Consider the following 14,527-nt stretch of genomic DNA (forward strand, 5'->3'; position numbering starts at 1 on the left):
TGAATTATTGCTTTAAAACGGCTTTTCTCTCTCTAGAATGGCCATTCTAGAGAGAGAAAATACAAGAAAGCAAATGTCAATGTTGCTGGGAGGTGCATTCTGGTAATATGAAGTGTCGGGAAGAGAATGCAAACTCCAAAAGGGCAAAAGGAATTTAACCTGGACCTCTACGGGATTTCCTGGAGTCCAAAACGGGGTTAAATGATACATGAAAAGGCTGCACAATGAAGTGCATTTTAGCAATGGGAAGTACCAAGAAGAGAATGCAAGCTTTAAAAGTGAAAATGGAATTTAACCAGGACCTCTACGGGTTTTTGCAGAGTCCAAAAGGTTTAAAAACGACCTCAAAACGGTTTAAAAATGACTTACGGAGTGGGAACGGGGGCTGGGACCATGGGCCAGGGGGGTGCAAAAGTGTGCCAGAAGGTGGGAAAAGGGGCTGGAGTGCCTCCCAAGGCACAAATCTAGGAGACACCATCTTCCACAAGCTAGATCAGCCCAAGCCCCACCTTTTCTGCTAAAAATAGCGGCTCAGCTTGCTTTTTGGCAAAAAGAGAGCATGCAAAGGCTCTACTACTCAAGTGGAGGCTCTGTTTGATGCATGGAGGGGCTCTATAAAATGCTCTCTTCAAGATTTACGCAGGACTACTCTCCGTTCTTACTAGCTCCTAATTGCTTACGTACTTACACAAGGTAGCTCCTATAGCACTTAGGCTATGGAGGGCTCTATACATGACATACAAGCCATCTAGGCCTTCTCCTTTTTCTCCATAGTAGGAACTCTTGATTTATTTAATCATTGAGGCCTTGAGAAGACAAAGCCGTTAGCATTAGAAGAACCATGACAAGTTACCACGTTGACGGGTTATGGAGATCTTAGCCTACATAGTCCGCATGATGTACAAGACTCCTCATCTTATTGAGGTGATGTAAATTCTCTCTTACTTGAGAGCAAGATTAATGCAAAAGCCTTTTGAGGGGGGGTCGGCCTCATGATTTTCGGCCCCTAATGCTGTGTCTCTTTTATCTTTCGTGTTGATATGCATGCATGACTAAGTGTATGAGCTGTCATAGATGAATGAGCTTGCAATTGTTTCATCTTATATTGCAACCATTAAATAAAAGGAATCTAATTGCATCAAGAGTTAATTCATATGCTAATATTGGTTTCACCCATGTTCATAGCTAGGCAGACATACAGATAGACTCTCTCTCTCTCTCTCTCTCTCTCTCTCTCTCTCTCTCTCTCTCTCTATTTGTGTGTGTATGTGTGTGTGTGTGTGTGTGTGTGTGTGTGTGGCCAATATGCATACTTATTCATATAGGGATGCGAGCAATTATACACAAAGCTTTTTCATATGCACACACACTTTCTACACAGACATACACACTTCCACGTCTATGTGTCTATGCATCTATATGTATACACAAACATAAATATATACATACATATATATGCATGCATAGATGAGAAATATCTATATAGGTACATATATACATGTATGCATTTATGTACTTTGTGTGCTCATTAACACCGACATTGTGCATGGAAACAAAGAACAATGCACACATGTACACATATAGCATGCATGTCTATGTATTTGTATATACTTGCTTACATACATACATCTAAACATATATGTGTATAAAAGTATATATAATATAATTATGTAGTTGTACATGTATGTATGCTCTTGTTTGTATTTGGTGCATGCGCATAGTTGTAAGTAACATGTGCGAGACACAAACATGCACATCTACACACCCAAACATATAATAAGTGAGTATTTAATCATATGTGTGTGTGCACGATCATAATTATGTATTGGTGTGTGTGGGCACACCCACAAACACTCCAAATGCAAATATTCATTATCTATATTTTTAGGGTTGTAAACAATGGAAACATAAATATGTAATGTATATATGTATGTGTGACACACACACACACACACACATATTATGTTTCAATCATTTATATATTTAATATTATATATATATATATATATGACACAAAAAGACATAAATACATATACAAAACAACCATCGAATTTTCTTGCTTTTTCGAGATGTGCAACTAATTATTGAAAAGGAAAAGCTTCTTCGGTTTTATTTTGAACACTTGCTTTTCCTTTGCTTCTTCGGTTTTATTTTGAACACTTGCAAAGCTTCTTCGGTTTTATTTTGAACACTTGCTTTTCCTTTGCTTCTTCGGTTTTATTTTGAACACTTGCTTTTCCTTTTCAATAATTAGTTGCACATCTCGAAAAAGCAAGAAAATTTGATATACACAAAAAAATGCTTTTCCTTTTCAATAATTAGTTGCACATCTCGAAAAAGCAAGAAAATTCGATATACACAAAAAAATTCTAATTGCAAGTGTTCAAAATAAAACCGAAGAAGCTTTTCCTTTTCAATAATTAGTTGCACATCTCGAAAAAGCAAGAAAATTCGATGTTGTTTTTCGAGTTTTATCTTTTATACTCGTTATAAGGTTTAGGAACCTTTTACTGCTATGGCAGTTGGTGAAAGGTGGACTCTCTCTCTCTCTCTCTCTCTCTCTCTCTCTCTCTCAGAGTTGTAGGGTATGGGGCAGCTGTCTTTCTCTCTAAGTCTCTCTCTTTCTCTCTTTCTCTAGAGTGCACCTGTGCAGCACGACCCCTCTCTCTCTCTCTCTCTCATGGACTTGTAGGCTATTCTTTCCCCTCTCACTTTCCCTATGTCTCTTAGAGAGCTCCAATGTCTACTGCTAAGGAGCGTTCTCTTCACGCAGAGCAAGGATACTCTCTCGTTACCCTCGTTACCCCCCTCACTCCCTCGCACTCTCTCTCTCTAGTGGTGGTGTATTGGTCTTTGAAGCGGCTAGGTGCGCCGTGGGTAGAAGAGCTAAGCTCTTACAGCAAGCCAGAAGCGATGGGTCCATGAAGCGAGTGGGTGTGCCATGGGCAAAAGAGCAAAGCTCTTGGGAGAGCAAGCCAGGAGGGAGGAGCATGAGAGAGAGGAGCTCGAATGTAAAGCCTCACACACACACACGCACACATGTAGCTGCCCATGCTTTTGTCCCCTATTCACACACACATCCACAACTTCCATCGTGTTCTCTCTTCCCCTCAAAGGGATACTATAGGCTAGGCGGGGCTCAAAGGGAAGAGAAGAAGAGAAAAGGCTGCAACCTAGGCTACCTGCATGGCTTGAAATTGGGCATTTGCACTGCTTGGGAAGCTTCCACATCAGGCAATTGTGGAGCTACTGCATGGCATGCTCTGTCCTTCCGCTTATGCTCTACACCCTTTCTTGTATCCTTGTTGCCATAAGCTACCAAGCTCATTCTTCATTGCTTATGCATTGTAGATCTGCATGCAAATGTGGGCAACCTTTCCCAATTTGGGTCACCTCTTTCTCTTACGTTTGGTCTCTAGAAATATGGTGTTGTGGCCTAATTAAAAAGGAAGCCAACAGCCCGTACAGTATAGAGCTCCATCTGCTCCACCCTTTGTAGCCGCTCCCCATGCGCACCCAGTGCAGCCGCATTGATAATCTCATGTAGAATAGACTCCATATGGAGTGCAGGAGCAAACATCTCCATATGCAGGGCAAGGGCCTTTGTATGGAGAGCAAATGCAATAGAGAGTAGAGAGAGGTAATTATGGGGAAGAGCAGACCTTTAAGTGAGGTTAAAGCATTTTTCTAAAAGTTAGTGTCTTTGAGATGTGTGAGTCTTAATTTCTTTAAAATACTATTTTTTTGTTTGCACTAATAGTTTGGAGCTACTACCACATTAGAGATGTATTCTAGGCCATTGGGTTAACTTGTAAAATCACTTTATCCTCTTATTTTGAAATTTGCATTGATTTTTATACAATTAAAAACTAAAAATAGGCTAAATTACTATTGTACACATAGTATATAAGGCGCTCTAAAAATCTACATGGAATCATTGCTACCTATAGAACACGTGTACAATATATAATGGGGTTTTGAATATGGTGCATATGTCAAAAAAATAATTATAGATCAATTTTCCCCTTACTATGGCAGCATTGCCAAATTTCACTTTTGCAATAGGTTACATGAATATTACACTTTGAAAGAGTTAAATTTGAATTTAATGGGTGTTCTTTAAAATCAAGGCTTTATAGCTACTTAAAATGTGAATTTGATCAAAATTTATATCCATTTTATATAAACACTGAGAAAACAATGTGAAATTTTGCTAATAATTGGACTTCAAAAATTTTGATAAATCTTCAAATTGAACTTATATTTTACAACCCTAAAAATCGTCAAGTTTTTTTGGCTGATAAGGCAACTTTTTTTTTTTGATAGTAAGGCAGCATAGTTTGTATTAAGAGAGAGACAACATTACAAAAGCCACCAACCCAAAAATTCTCAAGTTTTGTATTAAGAGAGAGATAACATTACAAAAGCCACCAACCCAAAAATTCTCAAGTTTTTTTGGCTGATAAGGCAACTTTTTTTTTTTGATAGTAAGGCAGCATAGTTTTGTATTAAGAGAGAGACAACATTACAAAAGCCACCAACCCAAAAATTCATAAGCTAACTATATTATATTGATATCAAGATTCCTAAAATATTTTGTTAATGTCTTCAAATCAAACAAGTTGGTGAGTTAACGGGACATAAAAGTGTCCAAGGACACTTAAGTGTCCTTTTACCAAACTAGTGTTAAAAAGAAAACTAATTGCTAGTTGGGTTTCCTATTTCTCCACTTCTTTCTCAATTAACTTTATCCACTTCATCATCCTACTCAATTGTCTTTGACTTTATCCATCCTTAAAAGTCTCTCTCTCTCTAAGGTTGGTGTCACATTGGGACATTGGCATAATTGGAAATCCTAGCTGGACCAATAAAAAATAGTACCCATCCCACAAGTTGTCACACTAGGACAACATCCATGTCTCATAGTGCTGAGTTGGACATCTAGCTAAGGGCCAACTTTGGTGCAAAGTGTGCCAGCCTCCCTAGGCCAGCCATCTTTTGGGCACGAATTTTGATTGGAGGAGCAGGCGGGTTCTGCAGTTTTCCGTTAGAAAAGAGCTTCTCTCAGCTCGGCCCAATGTGACACCCATGTTGCCGGCCCACATTTCTTACACTGGGACGTGGTGCCCATGAGCTGCCACCCCAGCATGACCACCTGTCCCAGTGTGACATGGGCCTAAGTGATCTTTAGAGGTGAGCGCATGGGCTAAGATTTGAGTGCAAGCTAAGATTTGGGTTACACTCAAGGGGAGTGGGAGTAAACATCACTAGCTTGGAGCCTCCCTGAGGTGAGGGGGGATTACTCGAGAACATGAGTGAATATTGCTACTTCGGCTATGCCCTATCGCCGCAAATGAAGGTATCGGCATCAAAGTAGGAGGGCTAATAGAATTTTATATTGTTTTCACGTTTTAAAAGCTCAACATTTTTTATTCTCATGAAGCAAATCTTTGGATCTCCACTTGTCAACAATCGATTACCTACCTTTCGATTTCTTAGGATGTGTTCACGCGTTGGGTGACTTGCGATGGCTAGTGTGCAGGGCACTGGTGGTCGCAATGCGTTCACACGTATAGGTTTCCATTGGTGTGTGTGTCTCTATTTCCGTCGGATAGATCATTGTGGTGTCTTGGGATTGTGCTCTATTTCTGTCGTCGGATATCATTGTGGTATTTCCGTCGGAGTATTGGTGTGCGTCTCTCTATTTCGGTCGGCAGATCATTGTGGTCTCTTAGTTGCGGGACTGGCCACTTGATAAAACAAGACCGTCAGAGGCAAACGGGGGCACTGCCTTCTTGAGAGAGAGAAAGAGAGGTTGCCTAAAAATAGTAGAGAGAGAGAGATAAAAAAGCCTACTTTTTTTCCTAAAAAAGCTCACTATTCGCCAAAAATATATAACTTTTTCATATGGATATGGTGACCCTATAGACGCTGTGCGTCCCCTTGCATTAATAACTACAACATGTGTGCTCTAAAATGTGGTCACTTCTCTCTCTTTCTTGGGAGCAATCGAAGAGCGACACGTGGATGAAGCTGGTGTGGAGCGGCATTTCCGGATTTTGACAAAGTTCAAATTTAGAGGAGGCACTCGACAGAAGAGAACCCTAATCTCCATCGCAGCTGAGTTCCATCGCCATGGCTGCCTTCAACAAGATCAAGGTCCACAACCCCATCGTTGAAATGGATGGTAATCTCTCTCTTTCTGTCACATACACACACTCTCTCTTCACACACGTGCACATTCGTCTCTCTCTCTCTCTCTCTCTTACAGTACATATTGCTTCGGATAGTTCTCTCCCTCTTTCTCTCTCGTTCACACTCACACACATACACACAGTTAATTCTTCTCGTCTAGATGCTTACTGTGCTAGAAAAGGTCTCCTTTCACGTTCATTAAAATAAATACGGAGCTTTTATCAGATCTAGAATTGAAAGAAGAGAAGGAAGGATGACAAATCCGTTCTATCCATCACTGGACTCCAAGTCTGCATGAAAATTTAGGCCTTGAAGGCAATTTGAGCCACGAGCTTTCTCGGAATTGCTTGCCAACTGGAAGGAGGCAGATACTGATTTGAATTGAGTTTAGATGCTTAAGTGGAAGACCTACTGGAGATACACAGAAGGTTTTGCAGGCAAAAATATGAAGAAGGATTGTATTTTCTCAAGGCCGCATTATGTGGTTGTTTTTGGTTAAATTCCAGTAGCAGACCTGGTTGAAATTAAGAGAGTGTTCTGATCTGTTGTTTGCACACACCGCTGCTGGCAATCAGTGCTAGCATGCGTTTTTTTGCTCTGGACAAACCTTATGATAATCGAATGGGCAGTGAAGATGCGTTTAGGTTTGCCATTGCACCTGTTTCACTTCATAATTGGACAAGTCCAGTTTTAAATTTGCATTTTTGTTCTTGCATGATCATCTTATCTCCAGTGGCTCCACACAGTTGTTTGTTTGGTTTTGAAATGTGATGTCTTTTGCAGTTGCTGTCTTTAAACTCAATGCTCTAATCTTTTCTTGCTGTTTTGTACTGGATACAGGTGATGAAATGACCAGGGTGATCGACGTTAGAATTGTAAACAGTTAAATAATGCCAATCAATTGGTTTGAAGGGTTTTCGATCCTGATTCTGGGTGGGTCTATGCAGCTTATTCTACCATTCCTCGATTTGGACATAAAATATTTTGATTTGGGGTTAGAACATAGAGATGCCACTGATGATCATGTGACAGTAGAGTCGGCTTTGGCCACAAAAAAGTAATCACTGGACTTTCCCGTGTTTTCATGTTTGACGTTGTTTCAAGCTGTTTTTGTGCAAGCCCGGAAAAGCCTGCAGCAGATGCATGCATGTTTAGAGTAGGAATGCACCCTGTTTACAGTTTGTCAAGGGAGCACTGCTTTAGTTAGTCCTTTGGATGCATTCATCAGACCCATATATCAGCACAATGCTGTTTTCTGATTTCTTATCTGGTGACAAGAGTTGATTGCAAGCTAAACTTTTCACTCTCTCAAACTCCAGGTACAATGTTGCTATCAAATGTGCAACTATTACTCCTGGTGCGTCAAAACATTGAAAGACTGTCAAATGTATTATCTTCAAATATGTGTTTTTGCATGCATGCCTTGACAGCAAGAGCACCGTTTTGTCATTTCAGATGAAGCAAGAGTAAAGGAATTTGGACTTAAGCTCATGTGGAAAAGCCCAAATGGGACCATTGGAAACATTTTGAATGGTGAGCATAGGAATTGTTTTTGTTCTCCTGTATGCCAGTGTGGTGACATTAATTAAGAGGTGCTTAATAATGTTTACCTCTTCTTGTAGGCACTGTGTTCCGTGAGCCTATCGTTTGCAAAAACATTCCAAGACTGGTTCCAGGTGAGGAAAGCTTAGAACTGAGGAAAGCTTAGAACTGCTCTGTGGGTGTTATTACTCGGTTACTTAAAATCAGTAGTCCATTATCTGCAGGCTGGACCAAGCCCATCTGCATTGGAAGGCATGCTTTTGGCGATCAATACAGAGCCACTGACACAGTTATTAAAGGGCCTGGGAAGCTGAAGCTAGTTTTTGGTGAGTTGGTTGAGAATGTAGTTTACCCTTTACCCTATTACCTTGATAAGTGTGTGTGCGTGTGGAGTGCGTGTGTGAGAGCATATCTTGATACAGAGTTCTACACCCACTATTGGCCACTGATGAAGTTATTGGGGATGTCGTAGTATCTACTCCATACTATGCATAATGAAGTTGATGGCTATATAGTCTTGTGGTTGACTACCATGAGCATATAACATGCATGTTGCTAAAAGGTGAATTCGGGCATGTTCCTAGATTCATCTTGGTATATATATAAGAAAGCCAAGGTGTTTTTGGAATCCATATCTGTGAGTGACCTAGTGAGTTAGGGCCTCCTTATTGACAAGTTACCTGGCTTCGCAGTTCCTTCACAAGGAGGTGAAACTGAAGAGATGGAGGTGTTTGATTTTCAAGGAGCTGGTGGTGTAGCTTTGAGCATGTATAACACTGATGAGGTATTTCATTTTTATATGGTTGCTTTGAAGCTCTGCGTGTGGCAGATATCGCCTCAATCAATGACTGAGTTGAACCGGAGTACTTTCTTTTTGTTTTTGAAGTCAATTCGCAGTTTTGCGGAAGCCTCCATGGTGATGGCTTTAGAGAAGAAATGGCCTCTTTATTTGAGCACAAAGAATACAATCCTGAAGAAGTATGATGGGAGGTAATGCTCTGTCTCATCATCTACTTGAGAGTTTGATCTTCTACTTTTCTCTATCACAAGAAGTTTTGGGCATTCTCCCTTGCGGGAAAGAGGCCACCTTTCCCTTATGTTCCCCTATAGTGTTCAACATCATGAGCTTCTGCAGGTGAGGCTCCGCATATCTCGCTAGGTGCGGTGGCCCCCCCCCCCCCCCCCACCGCACCTAGCTAGGTATGTGGAGCCTCGCCTGCAGAAGGTCACGATGTTGTCATAGTCCGCAAACTGGAAATTATAGTGTGAACTTGTCTAAAACTTCTTGTGTATTACATTGTAAGCAAACGGAGTCTTGCAACATGTATCTTGATCAATTTATTCTTATGTTATTCTACAACTAACCATTTCACAGGTTCAAAGACATCTTCCAGGAAGTGTATGAAGCTGGCTGGAAGTCCAAATATGAGGAAGCTGGTATTTGGTGAGTACTCAAAAACTGCCAGGGCCTTTACATTAATTCTCTTACATGTGATGTCGGGTGTCTAACTAATCTTTGTACCCTTGCAGGTATGAGCATAGGCTTATTGACGATATGGTATGCCATGAAAAGTGAAGGTGGATATGTGTGGGCTTGCAAAAATTATGATGGTGATGTGCAGAGTGATTTTCTGGCTCAAGGTGAAGCTTGGTGTTTCAGTGCTGTGGTTGACGGAAGCATCTATCCAACATGCATCATTAGAAATTCAACACCTCCATTCTCTAATCCAACAACTCTATTGAAGTTTGTAGGCAATGGAGTAAATGGATTGTATGGATACGTCTCATCTCAATGTGCTAATGCAAATATGTACAAGAATTTATATCCACGAGAGGAGGCAAGCAGAAGGCAAGATAAGATAGAGTGTGTGGCATTGAAGCAACTTCTAGAAAATGAGAAGGAAGAACATAAAAAGACAAAGGCAACTGAAAGCGAGGAGAAAAGGCATTGTATTAGCAGAGAGACTACGGAATAGAAAAATCCGCGACATTGCAGAGTTGAAGGCTGGCTTTGGAGGATGTAAGCGCGCAGAATTCAAAAAGCAAGGTATGACGATATCTTATTGTTAACTTCCATTAATGAGCATCTAGAAATGTAAGTATTTGCATGTTTATTTCTTTATTGCATCCAAATTGTTTAAACGAATGAGGAAGTTCCAAAATTTATGACTTCATAGATAAATATATCCATGCTGTAACCAAAAAATTTCAATATAAATCAATGAACTTTTAAAGGTGAGTTATAAATGTCTCATTGTAGAGAAGTTATATATATTTAAAAATGTATAATTGTAGATGTGTTTCTTTCTTGTTGTAGGGAAATTTTAAGGCTTGGTGAAGTAAATGAAAATAAAACACTTCTCAAATTTTGATGCATAGAAATACAGAATGTGATCCTTTTGTGGTGGATACATAAGAATATAAGTGTAAAAATTGTGTATCTCATAATTGAAAACACTTCTCAAATTTTGATGCATAGAAAGTGTAAAAATTGTGTATCTCATAATTGAAAACACTTCTCAAATTTTGATGCATAGAAAATACAGAATGTGTATTTACAAATTTTTTGTGGTGGATACAAAAGATACAGCAGAAATAAATTGTTGTTCTAAAGCTAAATATACAATGACAATGTTCTTATAGCTAATGGCCTTAGGGTTTCTCTCAAGGTCTACCAATGGGAACCCTCCTTTTCACTTTACTTGGAGACTTCTTTTTCTTCAATGAAACCAGAGTGCTCTGAGATCTTCCTTGTTCTGGTGAGGTTGGTTCTCGAGCACTCTCTCCTTCCTCCAATTTCTCTGGTGATCCCAATAGTGCTGGCTCTCGGTTCCGTATAAGTTTGTGCTTGCCATAAGGCTCGAGCGTGAGAGGATTCTTTACACCAGCAGCGAGCGCATAGGCAGTATATGACAAAAATATCCTGCTCTAGAGCACTGTTTTTCAGAATAATAACCAAAAATATGTAAGGCAGACCTCTTCTCTATCAATATCACTTTGTTTGCAGACCATGAAAGGGAATGGTCACCCAGGGTCTCTGACATACACTTGAAAAAAAGAATTATTGCTTCTCCATCGTTGCTCATTGTTCCATGGTATATTAACAATTTGGCATTACATAAGTCTGCAATGAAATGGGAAAGACTTGACAGTTTACCCAAGCCAGCAACTTTGCTTCCTTTGGACCTAAAGAGGAAGGTTTCATCTTTAATATCCAACTGCAAAATCATGTAGACAATATTGTTAGATTACCTAAATGGTAATTAGAACTCAAAAGAAAGGATTGAAATATCATAAAAGTACACAAATAAGATGCCATTACCTTTATATTCTCATCCTGCTCAAGCAAGTTCTCTTTCCACAATGAGATACTATGTTCTGATGTCTGCTCAGAGTGATGTGCCAGAGCTAAGCTTCCAGTGAGATTCATACAGGCTTGTAACTCTTCAAAGACTTCATCATCCACCTCTTGAAAATTACTTGTCTTCTTAAAACACGTAGAAAGTTTCAATGCAGGATTGAACTTGTCTTCTAGGTCCAACAACGTGTCATCATCTATCATTACTTCCTTGTCCACCTTGCATGATTGAGCTATGAGGCCAAGTGCAAAGTCCTCTCTCAGATTGAAAATGCACAATATGTTATTTAGAAAAATATATTCTCCACCTTCTATCTTGAATGATGGAAGGATGGGAACAGCATAACTCGAACTATCAAGCTTAATTTTATCAACTGTAACTGCATCTCTTAAAGTCTCTGATTTCAGAGATATAAGATCAAGTGCTGTAATAGTAGACTTCTCCTCCTCTAGATTAATGCTTTGCTCCTCATCTTGAAGTTCTTCACTCTGCTCACTTGCTAACTCCTCCTTCTTTTCCTCATATTCTTCCAAGTCATGTTCTTGAGCAGACTTTTCACAGAAACACCAAGTTCAACATAATGTAAATAAATGGCAAATGCAAAGCTCTCCTCCAATATCCTACAGCCCCTCTTGTGGAGATTGCAGATACCCTTGAAGCAGCCAGGTAGAACATCAAATCTCCTGTTCATATGATACCTCAGCTTATCACTTTGGCATAAGTCCTTGATATGCACAAAAGCCTCATCCTTATTCACAATCCTTTCATCAGCTATATTATCTGTCTAAACACCTCAAACTCGTCCTCCAAAAAGTGTGTGTGCTGAGCCACAATGTCAGTCAATTTGAAAGGAGTGTTGAACATCCTGTGAAATGTTGGATACTCCTTTTGGGCATTGGACTTTTGGAGAAACTCAAAAAGCTGTAGGTCTGGTGACTTTTGCTCTTCTAGAGGCTTCCTTGGCTCACCTGATTTGATTACTCCTTTGCTATTGGTATTCTTCCTGTAATGAAAAATATCATAGCAAAAATAAAAAATAATTCATATTTTCTCATAAAAAGAAGAGTAAATCCAAATATTGCTCACCTGGACCTTCCTCAGCTTTGATATAGTATCTTGACAGGTCCAATGTTCTCTTGTTGGTGGCAGGAGCATTATCCAAAATTGTACATGCACATAAAGAAACACAGAGAGATGAGAAGAAAATCATTATAGAATATATCGAAAAAGGCAAGAAAATTTTAGAGATTTAACTGGAAAACCAGATATGCATCGAAAATACATCATATCGCAGAATTCGGTGTTAACATACTTTTTTGTCAGAAAACGCGATTTTGATATGTCTTTGTAGCCATAATCTTGAAATCGCGTTGCATTGCGAATTTTCTGTGTATGCTTTTAGAACTTATATGCTAGCCTATGTAGTTCAGGGAAAGGATATACAAGAAAATGCTTTAAGCATGGCTTGTCACAAAATTTGCTAGAAAATACGATATTGTGTATCCCTCATGCAAAACCACCCTATATCGCATTTTCCACATCAAAACCCACAAACTTTATTTTGGGAACTACTACATCTCGGGGTTTGACAACGTCGACAAGTGCATGTGTGTGGACTGTCATAGAAGTCTCAGATGCTGACATTACAGAATATAACATTGCAGTTGTTATGGATCTTTTAGAAAAAGTATAAAATTGAGATCGCTTTGAACAATACCTCTTTTTCCTCTGTCCATGCTTTCTGAATAAAAGTGTATGCAGGACCTTGAATAGGTGTACCAAGATTGCATGCAAGGAGATGCAGTTTTTTGGAAAGAAATATCAAGACAGCAGGAAGGTGGTTTAGGGTTGAAGCAGATGAACTGTGTCTATTTGGTATTGCAGGGTCCGAGGATAATGGTTGATGAGGAAAGCATTGGCTGGGTGCTTGATATGAAGGGGATGGTCAACACGGTCACTAGATGGTTTGTGTGGAGGAAAACACAAAAGGACACGATTAAAGAATCTGCACAAAAACGGAGGGCACATGATCATGACGCACGTGGCAGGTATCGTTGCATACACGTGTGACATTTAGAGTGGCACGTGCCACATGGGCGTGAATTCCGAGGCATAAAGTATACAATGTGCTAGAACACTTGTCCTCCCCACAAGTCTGTTCAGCACAACAACAAACATCTCCTCCACAAAAAGGCATCCTTCGATTGAAGGATAACCCCATCTCTTGACCATAACCATCAGCATATCCCCAGCTCAACCAAAGCCAAGTACAAATACTTCAGAAAGCAGATCCTTCTGAAAGAATTGTACCATTTGAGAGGTGATACTCCTGCAAAACTAAAACCTCGTATTGTTTCTTCCTTATATATATTTGATATCTAGTCCAAGTTTTCAAGAATCTTTTTAGAAAATAGATATCTGCATCTGCATCGAAGACCAGATAAGCTAAGCCATGTTAAAACAAGTTTCGGTGTTGAAACACGTTTTTGTTGGAAAACGCGATTTCAATATGTCTTTGCAGCGAGCATCTTGAAATCACGTCTCATTGTAAATTTTCGCTTTAAGCTTTTCGAACTCATATGTTGGCTTATGTAGTGAGAAACATCATCTTCGTCCCTTTCCAATGACATGAAATGTCTCTGGCATATTCATCTCATTTGCAGGACAAACCATTCGACATGAGATTCTGTTCTTTCACCTTGGATCACTCATGTATCGTACATCTCTCTGCAATGACATGGAATAATTTGTGATGAGATAATATGTGTCTATAGATAGTACTAGAATTTTAGTGGGGAAAAACGCGATATGAAGCAATTTTCCTAGCAAATGTTCCGAAATCGCGTTTTGCGGCAAAATCTCTTCCCTTGACATGCTCTCTCGTGGTGGAGACAACAAATTTCGATCTGCTGTGACGTGTTCTCTATTCCATATCTTACTTGATTTTGACGACAGATAGGAATTTCCTGTCCTCCTCTTCCATGTTCTGTTCCATTATAATTCTCATCATTGTATCTATTTATGGGTGGAAGCTTACCTTGCTTGGATGTTATCTTTAAAGGTAATTTACCATTTTGCTTATTTCTCTTTCAGTTCTAATGGCAAGAACAAAGGAAACTGCAAGGAGAAAGGGAAGTGGGCCTAACTTGGCAGTGGGGCTGGAGGTCAAAGTCCTTCAAAGGGGAGGTCAAAGTCCTCCAAGAAGGGCAAAGTCCTTCAAAGGGGAGGTCAAAGTCCTCCAAGAAGGGCAAGCCCATGCACATGCTCCAGAAAAGCCAGAAGAAGAGAATCAATCAGGGAACCAATGTTCTCAGGGAGATCAGGAAGGCATAAAAGGCTGTAGGCTTTGCAATGCCCATGGCTCCTTTCCAGAGACTCGTGAGACAAATATATGACTATTGGGGTGTCGGATTCAGGTGGAGTAGGACAGC

At 39.8% G+C, this 14,527-nt stretch overlaps 1 protein-coding gene across 2 annotated transcripts; it reads left to right on the plus strand.

Annotated features, from left to right (window-relative positions):
• Window positions 1-5,999: 5,999 nt before the first annotated feature.
• Window positions 6,000-9,947, plus strand: LOC147617994 (isocitrate dehydrogenase [NADP]-like). 2 transcript variants are annotated; one of them, XM_086775620.1, is made up of 11 exons: window positions 6,000-6,187; window positions 7,036-7,128; window positions 7,515-7,552; window positions 7,651-7,728; window positions 7,818-7,871; window positions 7,962-8,063; window positions 8,430-8,521; window positions 8,624-8,727; window positions 9,113-9,181; window positions 9,275-9,378; window positions 9,490-9,947. In XM_086775620.1, exons 4-11 carry the CDS (start codon window positions 7,686-7,688, stop codon window positions 9,711-9,713), a joined length of 792 nt encoding a protein of 263 aa, XP_086631746.1. In that variant the 5' UTR covers window positions 6,000-6,187; window positions 7,036-7,128; window positions 7,515-7,552; window positions 7,651-7,685; the 3' UTR covers window positions 9,714-9,947. The 2 variants fall into 2 exon arrangements, with proteins under 2 accessions (XP_086631746.1, XP_086631745.1); XM_086775619.1 differs by lacking the exons at window positions 6,000-6,187; window positions 7,036-7,128; window positions 7,818-7,871 and adding an exon at window positions 7,136-7,252.
• Window positions 9,948-14,527: the final 4,580 nt, after the last annotated feature.

Source organism: Cibotium barometz, chromosome 36 (genome assembly GCF_041138505.1).
Source record: "Cibotium barometz isolate CiBa-2024 chromosome 36, ASM4113850v1, whole genome shotgun sequence".
NCBI classification, from domain to species: domain Eukaryota; kingdom Viridiplantae; phylum Streptophyta; class Polypodiopsida; order Cyatheales; family Cibotiaceae; genus Cibotium; species Cibotium barometz.

Coding starts and splice junctions, on each gene's coding strand:
- LOC147617994 (XM_086775619.1), top strand. CDS start 7,137: ATGCAGCTTATTCTACCATTCCTCGATTTGGACATAAAATATTTTGAT. Junction 7,253..7,514: donor TCGGCTTTGGCCACAAAAAA/GTAATCACTGGA, acceptor CTCAAACTCCAG/GTACAATGTTGCTATCAAAT. Junction 7,729..7,961: donor CATTGGAAACATTTTGAATG/GTGAGCATAGGA, acceptor CATTATCTGCAG/GCTGGACCAAGCCCATCTGC.